At 41.3% G+C, this 19,168-nt stretch overlaps 8 protein-coding genes across 8 annotated transcripts; 4 read left to right on the top strand and 4 right to left on the bottom strand.

Annotated features, from left to right (window-relative positions):
* Positions 1-161: 161 nt before the first annotated feature.
* On the bottom strand, positions 162-2,073 carry LOC108028209 (zinc finger protein 672). The gene is made up of 2 exons (XM_017099874.3): positions 1,338-2,073; positions 162-1,034 (listed from the first exon to the last, which is right to left on the bottom strand). The coding sequence occupies exons 1-2, from the start codon at positions 1,864-1,866 to the stop codon at positions 187-189; spliced, it is 1,377 nt and encodes a 458-aa protein (XP_016955363.1). The 5' UTR covers positions 1,867-2,073; the 3' UTR covers positions 162-186.
* A 1,598-nt stretch (positions 2,074-3,671) lies between these two features.
* LOC108028756 (pupal cuticle protein 20) lies at positions 3,672-4,657 on the bottom strand. Its single transcript, XM_017100728.1, has 2 exons — positions 4,256-4,657; positions 3,672-4,001 (listed from the first exon to the last, which is right to left on the bottom strand). The coding sequence occupies exons 1-2, from the start codon at positions 4,655-4,657 to the stop codon at positions 3,672-3,674; spliced, it is 732 nt and encodes a 243-aa protein (XP_016956217.1).
* Positions 4,658-6,936: 2,279 nt separating this feature from the next.
* On the top strand, positions 6,937-7,486 carry LOC108028758 (endocuticle structural protein SgAbd-6). The gene is made up of 3 exons (XM_017100731.3): positions 6,937-7,024; positions 7,087-7,178; positions 7,239-7,486. The coding sequence occupies exons 1-3, from the start codon at positions 7,016-7,018 to the stop codon at positions 7,465-7,467; spliced, it is 330 nt and encodes a 109-aa protein (XP_016956220.1). The 5' UTR covers positions 6,937-7,015; the 3' UTR covers positions 7,468-7,486.
* Positions 7,487-7,916: 430 nt separating this feature from the next.
* On the top strand, positions 7,917-9,221 carry LOC108028757 (uncharacterized). The gene is made up of 2 exons (XM_017100729.3): positions 7,917-8,558; positions 8,932-9,221. Exons 1-2 carry the CDS (start codon positions 8,323-8,325, stop codon positions 9,107-9,109), a joined length of 414 nt encoding a protein of 137 aa, XP_016956218.1. The 5' UTR covers positions 7,917-8,322; the 3' UTR covers positions 9,110-9,221.
* A 4,414-nt stretch (positions 9,222-13,635) lies between these two features.
* On the top strand, positions 13,636-14,327 carry LOC108028759 (endocuticle structural protein SgAbd-6). The gene is made up of 2 exons (XM_017100732.2): positions 13,636-13,700; positions 13,782-14,327. The coding sequence occupies exons 1-2, from the start codon at positions 13,689-13,691 to the stop codon at positions 14,085-14,087; spliced, it is 318 nt and encodes a 105-aa protein (XP_016956221.1). The 5' UTR covers positions 13,636-13,688; the 3' UTR covers positions 14,088-14,327.
* A 259-nt stretch (positions 14,328-14,586) lies between these two features.
* Positions 14,587-14,993, bottom strand: LOC108028760 (larval cuticle protein 65Ag1). Its single transcript, XM_017100733.3, has one exon. The coding sequence runs from the start codon at positions 14,967-14,969 to the stop codon at positions 14,661-14,663; it is 309 nt and encodes a 102-aa protein (XP_016956222.1). The 5' UTR covers positions 14,970-14,993; the 3' UTR covers positions 14,587-14,660.
* Positions 14,994-15,627: 634 nt separating this feature from the next.
* On the top strand, positions 15,628-16,271 carry LOC108028162 (larval cuticle protein 65Ag1). The gene is made up of 2 exons (XM_017099822.3): positions 15,628-15,973; positions 16,038-16,271. Exons 1-2 carry the CDS (start codon positions 15,861-15,863, stop codon positions 16,234-16,236), a joined length of 312 nt encoding a protein of 103 aa, XP_016955311.1. The 5' UTR covers positions 15,628-15,860; the 3' UTR covers positions 16,237-16,271.
* A 1,945-nt stretch (positions 16,272-18,216) lies between these two features.
* On the bottom strand, positions 18,217-18,807 carry LOC108028083 (larval cuticle protein 65Ag1-like). Its single transcript, XM_017099725.3, has 2 exons — positions 18,638-18,807; positions 18,217-18,578 (listed from the first exon to the last, which is right to left on the bottom strand). The coding sequence occupies exons 1-2, from the start codon at positions 18,754-18,756 to the stop codon at positions 18,380-18,382; spliced, it is 318 nt and encodes a 105-aa protein (XP_016955214.3). The 5' UTR covers positions 18,757-18,807; the 3' UTR covers positions 18,217-18,379.
* Between the last annotated feature and the right edge of the window lie 361 nt (positions 18,808-19,168).

Below are 19,168 nucleotides of genomic sequence, written 5' to 3'. Positions count from 1 at the left end.
TTTTTAAATAACTCTGTTTCAAAAAAATGATTTATTTTAATTTTTTGGTCATTGAATGAATTGAATGAAGCTCTTAAGTATTTTGTAAAATTTATTTTTTATGAAAAGTATTTTATATTTATCCTACAGTATATTCTAAAATTGTATTTCTCTATCACAGCTTGCTACGAATGTTTCCCCCAGAACTTAGCTGGACTTCGAAGTAGATGTGACCACCGTTGTGGTCATGGTGGCTGTGCTGGTGGTGCTGGACAGAGCCTGGGAGTGGGAATGGGATCCGCCATGGCGCGTCTCCATGTGTCGCTGCAGATCCCTTCGCCGAGGAAATGATTTGTGGCATCTCCCGCACGGGTAACCGGTTTCCGTTTCCCCCTCTATGTCCACATCGCTGCCCGCGCCGCCTGCTCCACCTTCTGCTCCTCCCGAGGAACTACCCGGGTGCGTCTGGAGATGCAGCCTCACATGCTTGTTGAGATTGCTCGGATCACCGAATGGTCTCAGGCAGAACTTGCACTTCAGCGGTTTGAAGCCGGTGTGGGTTCTTATGTGGATCTTCAGTCCGTACTTCCGGGAGTACACCTTGCCGCAGTAGATGCACAGATGACCCTGCTTGGAGGCACCCATGTTGCTGACAATGGCCTCGATCTGGGCAGCAGCATTCATGGGATGAGTGGACAACGAAGCGGTGGCCATTGAAATGGAGGGCAGATAGGGTAGAGTTCCCGGAGTCGTGGTCGTCGTCGTCATGGGCAAGCTCTGGGTAAGTCCTGCAATCGGTCGGAAGGCCGAGAAGCGCGGTGGCATCTGAGGCGGTGGCGAGTGGTTGGGCGAAGCCGAGGAGGTGGAAGAAGTGGCCGGAATGGGTGAGTGTTGGGTGGCCGTGTGACTTCGGGCCGCCGCCTTCAGAGCGTAGTGTAGACGCATCCACAGGATGTCCATGGAACTGCGCCCGCAACCCAGGGCCAAGTGGATCTTCAGTGGGTGAGGAGTCTCGAAGGTCAAGTGGCACAGGTGACACGTGTAGCGACTGTTTCCTGTAATTATAAGAATAACACATTGGGGTTAGTTTATTACTCAGCACTAAATGGTTGTATTGTACTATTATCATAAAAATATAACGATATACTTAATTGTATATTTTAACTATTTAGGAACCGACTGATTTTATATTAATAAAATCTGTCCTTAATTTAAAAATATTTTGGACAATTTATCTTTTTTAAAAAAAGATCTTTAAAATAAGAAAAAACTTACAACTTATCTTTAAATGTTGTTGATTATTTGATATATTACGCAAAAAAAAACTTAAATCATTTTTTTTAATAATTATTATTTACCCTGAATATTTAAGGGCGTCAGGAAGGGAATGCCCATGAGGAGGACCAGTTCTTCGCCGAACCAGGCCACGATCTCGTCATCCCTGGCTATATCCCTGACCAAACGGACCCGCACCTGTCCGCCTTGCAGCTCGAAGATGGCATTGAAGCTGTAGACATCCTCGGAGAGCTTGATCTGGCGCAGCAGGGAGGCGGACACGATCAGTTCGCCATTGGACAGTTGGCAGTGGGCGCGTCCTCCGTCGGTGGGCGTGGCCGTGGATCCGAGAAGAGCCGACGTGGGTATGGCAGTGGAGCAGGTATCCTTGGGTGTGTATTGCGCGGTGAAGACACCTGGCCGGGGATTGCTCCTCATCCTCTTGGCTGCCGGACTGGCTGCACTCGTAGTGGCCGCCAGGGTGGTCTCCGTCGACGAAGTGGTCATGGTGCTGGGCGAGATGCTAGTGCTGGGCAGCAACTGCTCGATCCGGAAGATCAGGCTGGCCGAGCGCTTCTGCTCCAGACTATCCAGTTGAGCCGTCGTGTGCATCGTTCGCCTTCGAATTCGATTCTGCGTTCCAATTGGAAGCCGGCCGTGGTTTTTATACCACGCCACATCCGTGTCCGCATCCTGCTCCCTTATTTTCGGATTCGGATTTGCCACGGACTTGCAGTGTCACAATACCACGGCTGGCGGCAAGTGCAAGAATTCCCAGCCCAGAATCCAGTCCGGCACCGGCTATAGCCTCGACATAGCTACGCACTTTGCCGGCTCAACCCCCTGGCTCATTTGGCATCCCTTTTCGAGGTCCTGGTGCGTCCTGGTGGTTGCTCGGCAAGTGCAACATCATGTCCTCGCAATCACCAGAGCACTAAGCCAAGCTAAGCGGCCTGTAGCAAGTGTGCGTATTCCTCTGCCAAAAACCTCCCCTCCTCCCGTTTCCGCCGACGAGTCCTTTATTTTTTGGCTTTTGGGCTGCGCACAAGGAAAATGTTTTTAATTGAAATTAAACGATCGTTTGTTGTTACCTCCCCGCCGTGCTCGTTGTTGTTGTTGTAATGCCACCATATACAAATCGCATTCGCCATCGTCAATGTCATTCTGCCCATGGTCCCTCCCTCCGCTGATGATCTCCCCAGCCCGGAGTTTCCACTTCCACTATAATGCTAATGCCATAATATATTGGCGTGTATCGTTTCACTATTTGCGGTTTGGGGTGGGTCGTGATTTCTGCGCCCGTCACGAAGGTTGGTTGCATGCTCGGTGGAGCGGATTCTTCGGCGAAAGGGTGACGGGCCCGAAATTGTGTTAATTGAGAAATATTAAATACTATAGCGCGTTTTTAATTTTAATTTTATAACATTTAAGGTAATATATAGAAAATATAATATATATATTACAGATAATATTAATTTAAATATATTAATAAAGATAACATTTTACTTATTTTTAATAAGTAACAACAAAATATAGATAGTTTTAGACATCTCTTAAATGTATTTTTCAACTACTGCATGACTGTACTCAAAACTAGATTTCCTATATTTTGTAATATAATTACTTTTGTGAGTTAACACCTTTTCAATAAATTTTTATTAAATTTGAAATCCCAAGTCTATTTTAAATTAAAAGAAGAAGCATTTTATATTGATATAATGTTAACATTTAAAAGCAAGCCAGTAAAGCTAATTGCTTTTGGTGCATTTAACATTTTTTAGAGTATATTGAAGGCCGCCCCTTTTTTAGTAGTTGCTCTACCCTCATCGAAATCAGATCCGCTCCTGCTGGCTGACAAATATGCTACGAGGCTAATGTTTTCATTATTGCGACACAATCGCTATGGCATCCCCTCCCCTTTATCCCTTCCCCGCCCCTGGACACCCTTCGTCGAGCGATCAACAGGATAAAGTTGGGCGAGCGAATGGCAAACGGGGAAAAAACATGTGTTGCCAGTCACACAGCCGTCGCGCCTGCTCAAGGGTTGGAATGGTGGCCAGCAGGACACACCAACCCAGCCAGGAGCAAGGTGTACCAGGCCAGGACCAGGACCAACTCCGGCTTGGTGTTTGCTAGTCCTTAATAAGTAGGCCGCCAAGGGTTTTCAAAGGAAGCATTTTAATTAGCAACTGCCAGCGCTTAGTGAGAGAAAATCAAATTTTTAAAAAACTAGTGGAAGAGAAGCTAAACTTAAAGGTCTAGATAACTTCCTATTTTTAGAAAGTTATTCATTATTAAGTGCCCCATTTCCTTCATAATACTAATATTGATGGAAAATAGCCCATAATTAAATATTCATTTGAGATCAAGTTCTTGAAAAATATCATTATACGGTTCGCAGTTTAGTGGAAAGTCCTCTACCTCCTCCGGTAGACATAGCCACCTCCACCGCCATCATCATTGCCACCCGTCTCGTTGTCATCGCACCCATGGCATCCTCCGCCAGCGGCCAATTTGTCCAACGCCTCCTGAATCTCTACGGGAATGGGTGGCGGTGTGGGCAGGTGATCACCCTGCGGCTGGAAACCGTTCTCGTCCGCGATGTAGGTCACCGATATTTCCTGGCCCTCGGGACTGGTGTAAGAGAAGGAGCCCTCTGCCGTCTGCGCCTCCTCCCCTTTCACTCCAGCGTTCTTCAGGTAGCCCATTTCCTCCGCCTTTATTCCATTTCCGGTCTCGTATTCGTACTGGAATCGGTTGAAAAATATTTATTTAATACAAACGTTTCGTATAAAAAAGAAATTGATTGGAATATATTTTATTTTCTAGCTTTGACTATCTAATGTTTAATATCTGGAAGTTGATTACTTAAATTTCAAATTAAAATAACATTTATGAATCCTTGAAAACATAGATGTTATGTAAGAACGTAAAATAAAACATTATTTGTTGCAGATTTAAAATATTAAATATTATTTACTAGCATTTGGAAGGGACTCACCTTATAAGAACCGTCTGTATTGACCTTGGACTCCAACTTGATGATGGGTATATCCTCTCCACCACCACCTGAACCTCCTCCGCCTCCCGGTGAACCTCCGTTTCCATTTCCATTTCCTGGTGGCAAGTACTCATTCCTGGGTGGAGGCTTTCCATTGCCATTCTTGGGTGGTGGTCCATAGCTGTTATTGGGTTTCGGCGGAGGAGCTGGTGGCTTCCCATTGCCGTTCTTGGGGGGCCCGTAGCTATTGGCCGGTGGTGGAGGAGGACGGGGTGGAGGAGCTGGTGGCTTGGCAGGCAGATAGGTGGCAGGAGGGGGACGGGCATTCGGATAGCCCGCCGGTTGGGCCCAAACGCCGCCAAAGGCGATACAAATCAAGGAAAACACAGTGGTCAGCCTCATCTCAAATTCAAACTTTGACTGGTGGCCGACGGCTCGATGGGTTCTTATATGACCAGCCACAGGTGGTTCTGACCGCGACCCCTCGACCCCAGTGGAGCAGGCACGTGCCACCTCCTCCGATTGGAATCGAAAACACAATGAAATCGAAAACAGAACCAACGAACTGGGCCATTGCAAGTGCAAGTGCAGAAATCCCCACAGCCATCCGATTAGTTGAAAGACTGACAAAGCGCTAATAAATTGAGTGTGCAATCTCCAGGCCTCCCCGACCCCTTCAGCTAATCGCTAGAAACAACAAAACCCGCCCGGCCACAGGCAAAACTTTTAATTCAAAAGCAATTTTCAACAGGATCGAGCAACACCTGCATGACCAACCCAGCCCAGCCCAGTCCAGGCCATCCTAACCCCGCAAGATCCCTTGTCTAATGCACTTTGCCTGTTGCCAAGGGGTGCTAAGACCTGGATTCAGGACCCAGCCTCGAGCACAGCACCCAACTACAAGGACAGGGATGTCGGCTTTAGTCAATCGTCTATTAACTTTTTGCCAGCCTGTGCACAGTGGTGCCGTGTTCATGGAAAATGTATAAATTTTTATATTGTAATCATAAAATGGTTAACTTTTTATTTATATAAAATAGTGTGTTTAGTTCAAATATTTATATATTCATGTTTAGTAAACAACGATTTTTGTTAAATTTGTTTAATTGGGTAAGTTGTGTAATGTATGTTTTGGATTCCAAAATATGAAACTTATATGCATTCTTGAAAATTAAGTTCTACATATTTAACAAATAAAAAACAAATTGAACAGACAATTTTTTTAAGTATAATTAAAAAAAATTGATTTTATATTTTTATCAATTACATTTCATTTTAATTAATAATTTTATCCCAAAATTGTTATATTATGTCACTGTGCTTCAGTTGCGGCTGCTGTTGTGTGTGTTTATCATTTGGTAGCTCAGCTTGTGCCTGTCGTGGATGCCGCTAATGTAGAACCGAACCTTCCCCCACGAAGGACCGAGCAGAAGGCCGAGCTAATGGCAATGTCGTTTGCAGCTTGTCCTACTTGTAATGTGCTGGCGCACAGCTGACGCGCTCCCAGGACTCTGGACTCGGGATTCGGGCGTGTGGATTTTGTGAACCTGTTTCGGCCGTCAGCTGTGGGCTGCGAGATCTGGCTCGCGACCAAGCAACCACCGGGGAGGACCAGGCATAGCCGGCTGCTGCACCGGCTGCATAAACCAACAATTGTCGGTCCCCGGTCCTTGGTTTTTAGTCCTTGGTGCTCGGCTTTTGGTTTCCAGTTAGCCACGCACCGATGGCACATATTCCACGCCCGCATTCGCGTTTATAAAGCGAATTCTGACCGAGCGGAACGATCTGATTGCGATTTGGCGTTGTTTTCGCGAGGGTTGCCCGATTAAGTTCCTCGCATCGCTTAAATAAACATTTTCAGATGAGGTCCGTTGATAAATTGGCCACTGGCCCTCGATGACAGCCTCCATATGGGAGGAGGCGCGGGAATCTGTGCAACTGTCGGCGCTATTAAATGGGTTCTATTGCGAATATTAAAATAATAATGTGGCTGCCAACTGATTTGCCTGAGCTCACTCACTAGGCTATTTTGAGGCAGCAAAGTCTCAACTTTTACTGAGGTTTTGTCGCAAGAATATAAAAGAATGCTTGTTAAAGAACCATTGTTGTGTTTTGAAGCCTTTAACTCAAAATATTTACCCTTGAGATATTCCCAAATTGGTAATAAAATAAAGACAAAGTTTTGGTATTTGGTTATGGAAAACCTTTTTTATCGAAATCCTAACAACAATAAAAAAATAATTTAAAAAGAAGGACCTAGCATTGGGATATATAGAAAAACATTAAATTTTAATTAACATTTTAGTCGTAATTTGACTATTTCTATAAGATTCAAAATGTAATACTTTATATTTAGAATAGTAATGTTATTTAATAACTTACTTAAATTAGTTGTAATATATAAACCAACATATAAGGCCGAGTAATTTTATAGACCCCGTAAAGAGCATTTAAAAATCATGTTACTTATATGATGCCTTTTTTAATCGCCTTTCTTTTTGCGCTTCTTTGGCTGCTTAGAACCAAAGTTGGGCCATAAACAATGACGTAATCCTATTCGGGCTACGACTCACTGCTAAATAGCTGCCTGCGCAGATATTTGTTTTCATTATTCCGATCTCTTTGACTTATTTTGGCTGTTTGGCTCACCTGGCAGATCATCTTCAGTTGAAATCGGTCAACGGAACGGAAAAGAACGTGGAGGGAGCTCTGATCACAATTAAATTTTATTTTAAACATTCTTGAGACCATACATTTGCAATGAAATTGGTGAGTAAAAGTATACAGATCACTAAGTTGGTTTGCTCATATAATGTTATTTATTTATACAGTTTTGCCAAGTTTTGTCAATGGCGGCGTTGTTTGCTGTGGTCTCATCAGCGGCTTTGGAGAAAGGCGAACGAGAGGAGGCACTTCATTTCGGGTGGGGTTATTAGGGTTCGCATCTGGAAATATATATATTAAAAAATATTTCCCCATTAAGATTCCACACAGAAAATGGTCAGCACAGGGATGAGGCTATAACATACACCGTAAGACCGGAAACGGGTAAGGACCCGAAGGAATTGACAACCCAAAAGCCAGTGGAATATAAAGGTGGCTACAGCTTCATCTCGGCCGACGGATATGAGTACCAGGTCCTCTATAAGGCCAACAAAAACGGTTTCCAGCCCTATGTGACAGCCCACAAAATCAAACCGGATAAGAGTTAAGCAAAATGTATTTCTTTGTATTGTGATAGATAATTAAAACCCGCATAATTTATCAGTGTATTAAGCGTGGCTCGAAAGCTCAGCTCTTGGTGGTGTTCAACTTGGCTAAAAAAGCTTAAGTGAGTTCGGGCCCGGTCGTTAATCTTAAATCATTTCGAGATAGACAGATTGCAACATCACAAGCATAATAATGGGTTTCTGTTTCCGTACAGGCAGCTTGGGTTGGTTTGACTATTTTGAGCAGTTTAAAATAGCATAAATGATTGCATAAAAATTATAACTAAGTTTTTTTAGTTTTATTTCAATTTGAATCATTATTTTTTTGTACCTATTATACAATAATATTCCATTAATTCTACAGTAATATTCCATTCTCAAAAAAACGGTTCACAATCAGAAAAGGACATATACATAAATTTCTTTATTTATTTAGTATTTTCTATTTTTTTTACTTCTCGAAAATTAGGGTATACGTTAGTCCCTACAAGCCCTACCCAGACTTTCTTCCCTGGGTTTGGCCGATTAGTTTTCCAATTTGACGGCGTTTTAAATGTAATGCACATATTTGAGAGTTGCCACCAAATTGTGCCTCGAACCGTGGAAGTCTTTTGCTTTCGTTATGCAAATCTCAATTCAGCGTCGAGGAATTGGGCAAGCCGCCTCTTCGGCTGTAGCTTACTCAGCATTTTGTGGTGCCCGCTTTGTATTGGACCAACAACTCATTATGGCTCCACATAGGTGTCTTATGCCAGTGGCCTCGAAGAAGACGTTTCATTAAGCTCCCAGCCGCCTAGGTTGCCAGTTGTGTTTTTCCAGACTCGTATTTTTCCACAGGCCACCAACTATCGATCCAAAATGAGTCTTTCTCCGTTGGCGAGCAGCATTAGTCAAGGCAGAAAGGAAGTTCGCCAAGGGCTCAAGATCAACAGCAAGCTGGTGCAGGCCCTGATCCTCCTCGTGGCCTGTGTCCTGTTCGGAGCCAACTTTAACTACGCCTCCTTCCCACCCGGCACTGTGATCGACATCAAGCTGGGAGATGTCCCCCTCGACCAGTTCAGCTATACACCAACCCGCGACGGATACGAGTTCAAGTAGGTTTGGCTTGCAATATACTTAAAAACCGAGAAAAAACATGGATTAGAAATAAAAATGTATATTTATAGATTGTTAAATCACATAATTAAGTATTTTAAAGCCAATTCATAAAGATTGGAAAAGATGAAAATAAGGCGGAGTTTTGGAGGTTTTTGTTTTGAAAAGTCATAACCATTTTATGAAATATTATTTGATTTTTTTTATAAAATATTTATTAATAATATTAAATATTAAATATACGTTTAGCTAAATTACCCTTATTATTGATATTTTTTTGGTAATGATAGTATCATATTGATAATTTCGTATTATAGTTTTTGTGTGTCATTAGATAACAACAACAAACATTGCAATATTTTCTACCTTCAGCTACACCCTTCCCGATGGAACTTTCCGGGATGAAATTGGCAAAGTACTCAGCGGCTCTTCGGCAGCCCAGGATCTCGAGAACGCCAACAACCTGGCCAAGAACCGCCGCCCCGCCCGCGAGCAGGGCCTGAAAATCCGCAAATTGTCTGGAAAATCCCTCGCTTCTTTGGCCGGTTAAACCAACTCAAAGAAAATTCCTATACGAATCCATCACGAATTTATTACAACAGTTTGTCAACTGTTTTAGGCTAGTTTATAAGTTGAGATGTTAAATTTGCAAGCCATAAAAACAATCGATACAAAATAAGCGATCCACTCTGAAAACTGGTTTGTTGTGCAAGGGAAATCGTGTTGACAGTATGCAAGCGAATTTCATAAAATCATCGTGATTAAGAAAATGGTACGCACAAGTGCCGATGGGTTATAGAGATTATTTGCAGCTTTTTAGAAGTGGAAAAGGGGCGTGGGCACCTAACTACAAATCGCATACAAAGGTCTGTACAAATACTAGTCAATTTAAAATTTGGATAACAATAATCTTCGATGTCACTTTAAGATACTTAAATTATGGTTTCAAAGCATTTAACTCTATTTTGGTCAAAAGTTTGGCACACTTTTGATTTTTCTTTTCCCATATATACCAATTAAAATCAGTAGATATATTGGTTCCTTGATAACTGACTTAACGATAGAAAGATGTTGAAAGATCCATAAGACTTTTAAGTAATTACTATTTAGCCATCATTTTATAAAATAGGATAGTATAGGATATATGCAACTATATAAAATGTAACTGTTTTATATTGTTGTAACTGTTTTATATTTATGTTCATAAATAGTACATTTTGACTATAATACTTTTTTTTAAAACACCGAAATGTTGTCAATAAATTTAAAATATGTTTACACTTACTTAACAAAATACAATGGTCAGTGATATTTACAGTTATACATACCAAAGGTATAAGCTACCAAAAGTTTAAATAAATCACCAAAATTTGTATCACCAATTTGATTTTAAATGAACCTTTTAAACATAAAAAAACCTAATAAAAAATAACAACCCTCTAAAAATTGTTCCCAAAAGTATGTGAGTATTAACCAAATCGCGATTCAAGTTTTTTGGCTAAGTACTTACTTTCGTGGCTTGAGAGCATTACGGTTTGACATTTTTCTAATGTGAAACCATTATTTGCATAAGACTCAAATGAACAATATTATTGATGTTATTGTTGTTTTATTATATTATTCTCACTAAAGAAATATTTATATTAATTTTTGTGGTAATATATTTGAAGTTTCTATTTTAAATATTATTTATTAATCTTAGCGAATAAGTAATTTAAAATGCCTAAAAGTATGCAACGAATAAGTTTGCAGAAACCAAGTCTAAGTTTTTTGCTTAAGTCATTTGATATGCTGAAAGAAAAGAAGATTAGCCAAAATTTGAGAACACGCGTTTCTCCTAAAGTAAATGACTCGTTAAAAATATTTTTATTAAATAATAAATAAAAATGAGTTAAAACTCATTTTTAACAATTTGTTAAAAAATTTACTAAATAAAGGTACAGAATGCTTCTGGTTTCCTCAAAATCTCGGTGAGGCAAACATAAATAAATTTTAATGTTTATTCACGGCAATCAATCTTTGCGTCAACGTTTTTTTTTGGGAGATTCAAGATGTGTTGCATTCAGGCCGCAAAAAAAACAACACACATATATAGTCAAAGCATGCTATAAAATTAAATTATACGCACGATTCTTAATGTCAGGTGTCAGCAGAAGTATTTTTAAACCGAAACCGTTTGTGTGTGTGTTTTTTTAGCCGAATGCAAATATTGCGAAACAAGCGGTCAAAGTGATAAAAAAGAAATGAAAAAACAACAGCAATGTGACATTTACATATTTAAAGAAGTGATGGCCAGAGGAGGGGGCCCTGCTATTAAAACATTGCCATTAACGCTCAAGTGCTAATTTTGCAGACCAAGTTGATGCGGCAGCCAAAAATGAGCAGAGACAGACAAAAAACAAAAGAGTGAAAAAGAAGAAAAAGAAGAAAAAAAGTAAACCGAGACCGAGTTCGATTCCTACCCATCCACTGAGCCGCCAAGCCGAGTCCCAAAAACCGAGTTCGCCCAAGCCGGTCTGGCCAACTTTGGAGTGAGGTGCGTGCGAGTTGGCAACGAACGAAAGCCGGGCCGAAACGGCAGCTGAATGGGCGGCAGACAGATGGCCGGACGGACGGACAGATGGACAGCAGCAGCACCAGCATCTGGCGCTGACCTTGAAGACGTAAATGTGAAGACGCATCTACATAAATGTCTATTGTATCTGCGGCGATTTCTGTCTGGCAACGGGCGTCTCATCTTTGAGTATTGAAAGCGACAGTCTGAAGCCAGAAAAACCTGTCGATCGCTAAGATTTGATTAGAACAGTTATGTAAATGACTCTGTATGAGGAAGAATTCGGACCCGAAAGCTTGTCGAAGACAACGCCCCCGCTCGCAGAGGCAATCGTAGCGATTAGCGTTCGCTGCCATCGATCAAAGCCGGATTAATTATGCAAATCCAGCATGATAAATGCAGCTGGCTCGCTGCAGATGCCCTCGAAAAGCAGCGGAAAGAGCCCCAAATAATAAATATTATGCATGCAGACACGAATCGAGTGGAATGAGATCCATTTTCAAGGGCCCCAAGTTCACTTCGTAGGCGGACAAGCCCAATTAATTATGTCTTTAAGTTGGCTCGCTTTGGGGAGTACTTTGTGCGCAAATTAAGTCTTGGGCTTACTAAAGGTTAAAGCTCCGCCTGACATTTATATTTATAGATAATAATTGACTTGTTTTACTTGTTTAATTTACACATTTACACTCCTTTCCATTAGCTGTCTAATCAGAAATGGCTGGCTTGTCAATTCATATTTTTCACACTACGAAAATAATATCTCTTCTGTAATTCCTCCGATAGCAGTGACAATAAAACTCCTAGAAACCTTTATTTTTTTGGCTTTCATTTGTGCTTTAATTCAATTATACATTTGCTGATAATAGACGTTAAAAACAATAATTACCCTACAAGATGTTGAAAATCAAACACGACTGGCTTAGCTTAGATCATTCGATGGTAAAAATGTCAAATTGCAGCTACCAAAGAATCTGCGCCTTTGGGCGACATTTGAGGAAATGCCAGTATCAGTGCACAAGACCCCGTCGATGGGACAATTAAGTTGTTGTCCCGATCCGAGTGGAGGATGAGTAGGAGGCTGGGGCAGAACCGTGGTCAGACAGAGGCCGACCGATGACCAAAGTTAAAACCCGACTGACCGGCTCGAAAGATCCGCTGCTGGGGCTTCTTCGTCGGCCTGCTAGCGGTCAACGAAGGTGGCATAAATTGGCAAGCAGAAACGGCAACTGAAAAAATAAAAAGAAATATATACAGAAAAACAACCAGAGCCAGAGACTTAAATTGCATGCGAGAAGCAGTTGTAGGTTATTCGATGTATTTTTTATACATTTCCAACTGCTTTTGGCGCTTGTTACCGGGCAGGCACATCAATCGAGCTCTGTAAAGGCCGTTGCATATGCCAAAAGTCAAGCTGCGGTTCCATCTCCATCTCCACTCCATCTCCGTCTACAGTCCCATCCACCGTGCACTTTGGCCATCACACATGGCTCAGCTCGAGTTCTTCGTGTCCGCGGCTTGAACTTGCTGCCCTGCCAATTGGCGTCGACAGCACTTGAACTTAAGCTCTCCCCGGCTACCCAGACTTCGACGGTTTCGGTTCGATTTCCAGCAGGGTGCCGAGCTGTTCTGGTTATCGTTTCCCATAGTTCTTGGCCCGGTATTTCCCCGGAGCTGCCCAATCAGCCCGCAACCTTTTCCCCAAAACATCTGCCTGATTCATGAACTTTTTCGAGTTTTCTAAAGCTGCCAGCCGGCACTCAAAGAAAATGTGACTAAAAGTGGTTATTCGACCTAGTTGCTTGGCTTCTTTTTTTTAAGCATTGTAGTTAGAAGTTTTTTATCACCTATAGATTCATTTTTTTGCCTGAGCTTTTATAAAGAAATGTAAGTACATCTCACAAAAAAAATTGCAATGTTTCAGAAAGTTTTTCAGAATTTATATTATTAAATAGGTTATTATACTAAACCCCTAAATGTGTTATAACGTATTTTAATCGTATTGCACCAATAAGAGACTTGTTTCATATAATAGATTTTTTAACAAACACTACAGGCGTTCTATCTAGGATTTTATTTTTAAGTCCCTTATAAACACGAAGTTAAGAAAATATTTTTAGAATATTTAAATTTAGGGTATAATTTACAAATATTATTTGTGACTTAAGAACATAGTTTTTGCATAACTTCTTAACATGAATTCTTCTTAGAAGAGTGCTTTTTCGAGTGTGGGCGAAGAGCAATAATACCTTTCGGATGAGTTCGCCGCTGCACCAAGCCGCTTTAAATGTTACTTGTCGCAGCGACTTTGGCGACTTTGGTGCAACGCTGGCAATTGAAAAGCGGCACAAAAACAAAATAAAATGGAAATAGAGAAAAACATTTAGCCGGCGACCGCCAGAGCCGCCGAGCCACCGAGCTGCCTGGCTTCTTCCACAATTGTGCAAATTTATGACGTTTGCAAATGCGGCTGCGAGTTCAGTATAAAATGCAGTGGACGCCAATGGAACGCCACCATTAGACAACCGCCAGTTTGTCCAGCCGCATAGGGGAATCTGCAGTCCGAGAACCATTCAACATGATGAAATTGGTAGGTCAACTTGGAGGTTGCGGCGAGCAAGGCAACCGATGCCAGGATAACGCAAAGGATACTTAATATTTCGCCTTGCAGATGCTAGTCGTTGGCTCGATGGCCCTGCTCCTGGCGCTGGCCAGTGCCCGGCCCCAAAACGATGTGGAAATTCTGGAGTCCGAGTCCGAAAACATCGGCATCGGTGGCTACAAGTTCAGCTACAAACTGAGCGATGGCACCACCCGCACGGAGGAGGGCGTGGTCAACAACGCGGGCACCGAAAATGAATCGATATCCATCCGGGGATCCGTCAGTTGGGTGGCTCCCGACGGCCAGACCTACTCCATTAACTTTGTGGCCGACGAGAATGGCTTCCAGCCGGAGGGCGCCCACCTGCCCAAGTAGATCCTCGCCTCCGGGGCGAACCTGTAGATATCACCACCCCAAAATATACCCCTCGATCCCAAGCAACCCGGCCATAGAGTGAGGTGCTGAGGTCCTGTCCGGCGGAGCTGCCCCTTGTCCCGCGTCAGGCAGTCGGTCAGTCAGTTAGTAAGTCGATCAGTCAGTCAAGTCAGTGTCGTGCATTGTTTTCTTTATTCCTTGTTACTCGCATTAAAGCTGAACTTTCGATTCTCGAAAAAATATGTTTTCTTTGAGGGTCTCTAAGGGTCCCTTTTTTAGACCTTACACCCTTCCTTTCAGGTTCAGCCACGAAAATGCATCTCCATACTCAAGTGCATTCGGATAATGTATATCACTTAATCACATTTCACATCACATAACAGTTTGCGATTTAAAAGAATTTTACATCAAAATGAAGTTAGATTTCCTTTTAAAAAGATTTTGTGCTGATGCTAAGATTACAAATTTAAAAGAGGATAATATTTATAATAATTTCTGATTGATCGAATTAAGTAATGGCCATACATTCAAGAAACGTTTGATTTTTTTTAAAGAATCTTGGGTTAGCCAAGTTTATAGATGCGGAATGTGCTCCCCCTGGGGCTGGAATCCGTTCTCATCGGCCACGTAGGTGATAGCGTAGGTCTGCCCGTCGTCCCCCGTGTAGCTGTAGGATCCGGCCACCTGCAGGGCATCCTCCTCGGGACCCAGGTTCTTGATAGAGCCATGCTGCTCCTGCTTGGTGCCGTCGCTCGTCTCGAACTTATAGCTGTAACCCTCGGCATTCACATCCGATTCCTGGTTGACGATCTCTGTTTCGGGGGCAGGAGCGGCCAGGCACAGGGCAATCGAAATGCAGGCGAAGACGAGGATGCACTTCATCTTGGTTAGTGGTTACTGAGAGGTGGTCGGGATAACTGCTAGATTGCACAATCTCAGGTGGCTTTTATAGGATCCCAACAGGGGAGGCTGAGACAAGAACTAATTGGATTAGCACTTGAAACTAAGTCTTCAGCTCGATTTGGCTGGCTCGATCTGACGAGCAGTGCTAATGAAAAGTGTATGAAATATATATTTTGGAAATTGCCTACAATAAAGGAGAGCGATATCTGACTTCGTCATTCCCATATAAAAAGTAAATAGTGAAATATACGCAAATACCTTGACTCGCCCCAAGTTTATTATACAGGGGTGGTAAAAAGTATTTTCACATAATAAAAGTGAAATATACTCGTAACTCGAACTTGCTTCGTTTAACCTTTGGCATCAATGGAAAGGTAATTTAAATGCCGATTGAATGATTCACTACTTTTCGTAACCTAATCAGTATTTATTGAAAGTTATAAATTTCTGTGTGAACATTTTTTTCCTTGTCTTGAAAATTTAAATTTTTTGATGGAAAGAGTTTGTTAAAAAAAATTAATAGAAACTGCAAAAAAATAGAAAATACAATAACATTCACAACAAAATATCCACGCCCGGCTGTGGGATTTTTTTAATCAGGGCCTGCGTGCACTTTTCTAACACTATTACAAATTTCCAAGCGAACAAAACTATATGTATAGTTTCTATTTCTATGGTTTTCGAGCGCATTTCCATGATTAGTTTTATTATCATAAATTAGTAAGCACTACATTATGGCATTGCCAAATCTTGAACTAGTTTTCGCTAGTGTGGACAAACGCAGAAATCTGTTGGATATAAAAACGCGAGTAACGGGTCCTAAAAACTATAGTAATCTTTGAGACTTCAACGATCTACAACGCCTTCAACATGAAATTCGCCATCGTCCTTTTCGCACTCTTCGCCGTGGCCGTTGCTGCCCCCCCAGAAGTCGATATCCAGGAATATAGATCTGAAGTTGAACCCCATGCCTACAGATTTTCGTAAGTTTGTAAAGGTCTTCAATGTGCCAGATTTAAAGCAGGGTTAACCTCCCTACATCTACAGTGTGAAAACCAGCGATGGTAGCCAGAAGGAGGAGTCGGGTACGCTGGTAAATGAAGGAACCGACAATGAGGGCATCTCCGCCAAGGGCTCTTTCTCTTATGTGGGTGATGATGGTCAGACCTACAGCGTCAAATACATCGCTGACGAGAACGGATTCCAGCCTGAGGGTGCCCATCTGCCCGTTGCCCCCGTTGCCTAAGTTTATAGAGTTAAAATAAAATGATTTAAAAAAAATACTGTTTACCGCTCATTATCTTCGTCTTCGAACTACTTACTCATGGAGTAAAGGCGTCTCTTCGATCCGCAGGATAGTTTATAAGTGTATTCTTCATCATTAAATAGTAACCACAGTTATTGTAATCCACTATTCTAAATGGTGTGGGCTAAGGATAGTAAGAACAATTTGGTTATACATAGCAGCTTTTTAAGTCAAATAGAAGAGATTTTTGCTCTTTTAACCTTTCTTTATGATTGCGTTTTGTATTTTTATACCCTTGCAGAGGGTATAAGGATTTCAGTCAGAAGTTTGCAACGCAGTGAAGGAGACGTTTCCGACCCCATAAAATATATATATTCTTGATCAGCGTCACAAGACGAGTCAATCTAGCCATGTCCGTCTGTCCGTCCGTCTGTCCGTCCGTCTGTCCGTCCGTCTGTCCGTCCGTCTGTCCGTCTGTCCGTCCGTCTGTCCGTCCGTTTCTACCCAAACTAGTCTCTCAGATTTAAAGCTATCGGGCTGAAACTTTCCCAAAAGTTTTTTTTTCTTTTGCAAGTATAAGGTATAAGTCGGAACCAGCCGGATCGGACAACTATATCTTATATCTCCCATAGGAACTATCGGGGAAAATTTTTTTTAAAAAATATATTTTCGGTGTTTCTTAACATATAACCTTCTAAGCTTGGAAATAACATTTTTTAATTAGTTCAGAATTGCGAATTAAATTTTATCAAAATCGGACGACTATATCATATAGCTGCCATATGAACGATCGGTAAATCAGTGGTAAAATAATACGAAAAAATTATATCTTTGGTATTTCTTAACATATAGCTCTTAAGCTTGGATATAAAAATTTTAAATTAGTTATGAATTTTGAATCAATTTTCGGGTAGCCGAAGTTTGTATTTCCCTTTAGTTATAAGAAATAATCTACGTTAGTAACACCATGTGAAATTTGTAAGGATTGTTGCTGGCTTCAGAGATATTAAAAAATAATTATTATTTTATTATTTCTCTGACCATTTCTTTGGCAGTTATATGTAAGAGTCTTCCGATTTTTATTAATTTTAATTCTAAATCCTTAAAAATATAAAAAAGTATATTCCCAATATTATGGGTTAATATGTCAAAAAACACCGATGCTATAATTTGTTCCATATTATTTTCCCAACCATTTTCCGATCTTTCCTATGATCGCTATATGATATAGTCATCCGATTTTCATACAATTTATTTCAAAATTCAGAACTACTTTAATAATGTTATTTCTAAGCGTAGGATGTTATATGTTAAAAAACATATACTTTAAGAGAAAAATGTTCCCCGATAGTTTTATGGGACTTATATACCACCTGAATAGATAGAAGACTTTTGGGAAAGTTTCAGCCCGATAGCTTTAAAACTGAGAGACTAGTTTGCGTAGAAGCGGACGAACAGATGGACAGAAGTACTTCGCTAGATCGACTCGTCTAGTGATGCTGATCAAGAATATATACATACTTTATAGAGTCGGAAACGTCTCCTTCACTATGTTGCAAATTTCTGACTGAAATCATTATACCCTCTGCAAGGGTATACAAATAAAAATAAATTTAATAGGTGCCTGTCTAGAAGAGGATCCAACACACACCAGAATGTGACCGAGTAAATACCACAGTAAGATTTAAATAAATTTAAACATAATACTTTCAATGTACTAATCCTTTTGTTAACATTTTACCCTTTTTGACAAAGTTTTTTTCTTGTGTAGTGTGTGCTAACAGGTTTTCTTCAAGTTTATCGATATTAGCAAGGAGGTGGCACCGGATTCCCTTTGGCCGGAACCCGATCTCATCGGCGATGTAATTGACGGATTTGTGTGTAAATCACTACCTTTTCCCAAATAAAGCTTTCGAAAATCAACCTTCACTTATTGACAAACAAAGAACACTAAATTATAAATAGTAAAACACAGTTGACTTCTGGTAATCATTTTTCATTTAATATTTAACAAGTTGAGTGGGTTGACTTAGTTCCCGTCCTTTAAAAACAAGGACAGGATCGGTTTGGTAAGGTTCGGAGTTATTAACAAGGATTGGGTAGGATTGGATGACTTTGAAGCTGCTTTGGATGCAAGCTCAATTTAGGCCTCGGGGGCAACGGGCAGATGGGCACCCTGGGGCTGGAATCCGTTCTCATCGGCGATGTAGGTGACTTCGTAGGTGACACCATCATCGGCCACGAAGCGGTAGGATCCCTGGACGGAGATGGCCTCATTCTCGGATCCAATGTTCTTCAGCACACCTTGGGCCTGAGCTCCCTGACCATCGCTAGTCTCCCAGCTGTTACGAAAGTCAGCATTAGTTAGGCATCCCTTTGGGGCAGCTGCCAATCCACTTACTCGTATTTGAAGCTCTCGGGTCCAACGTCGGATTCCGATCGCACGATTTTAGCCTCCGGATCGACAGGAACGGCCAGAGCCACGGCGAAGAGGGCAACGAAGACAATCAGGAACTTCATGGTGATTCTTGGTTGGTGTTTTGATCTGCGGTTATCGAACAGTTCGCGACGAATGATGCTGTCTTATGGCTGGGCCCTCACTTAAATAGTTGAACAGCCTATTTGATTATGGTAAACTTAATATTGCGATCGGTTAAACCTGAATAGTTCAAAGCCCAATACGAATTGCAAATGAAATATATCGGTCTATCTTGTGGCATTCGCTTAACACAGTCGTTGTATGTGGACCTCCATATGTATACTCGGTTGTCAATAATGCGCCTACAAGCATAAATAAAATTGAATCTATAGAACATAGCTTTCGAAACTACATTTTACATAACATTGAATAACTTACTATTGTTATTAAACGTATGTTCTTAAAGATACAATTAATACCCTGTAGAAAATAAATTATGGTTTAATGGCAGGT

This window comes from Drosophila biarmipes, chromosome 3L, assembly GCF_025231255.1.
Source record: "Drosophila biarmipes strain raj3 chromosome 3L, RU_DBia_V1.1, whole genome shotgun sequence".
NCBI classification, from domain to species: domain Eukaryota; kingdom Metazoa; phylum Arthropoda; class Insecta; order Diptera; family Drosophilidae; genus Drosophila; species Drosophila biarmipes.
This window is presented reverse-complemented; position numbering and strand designations above follow the sequence as displayed.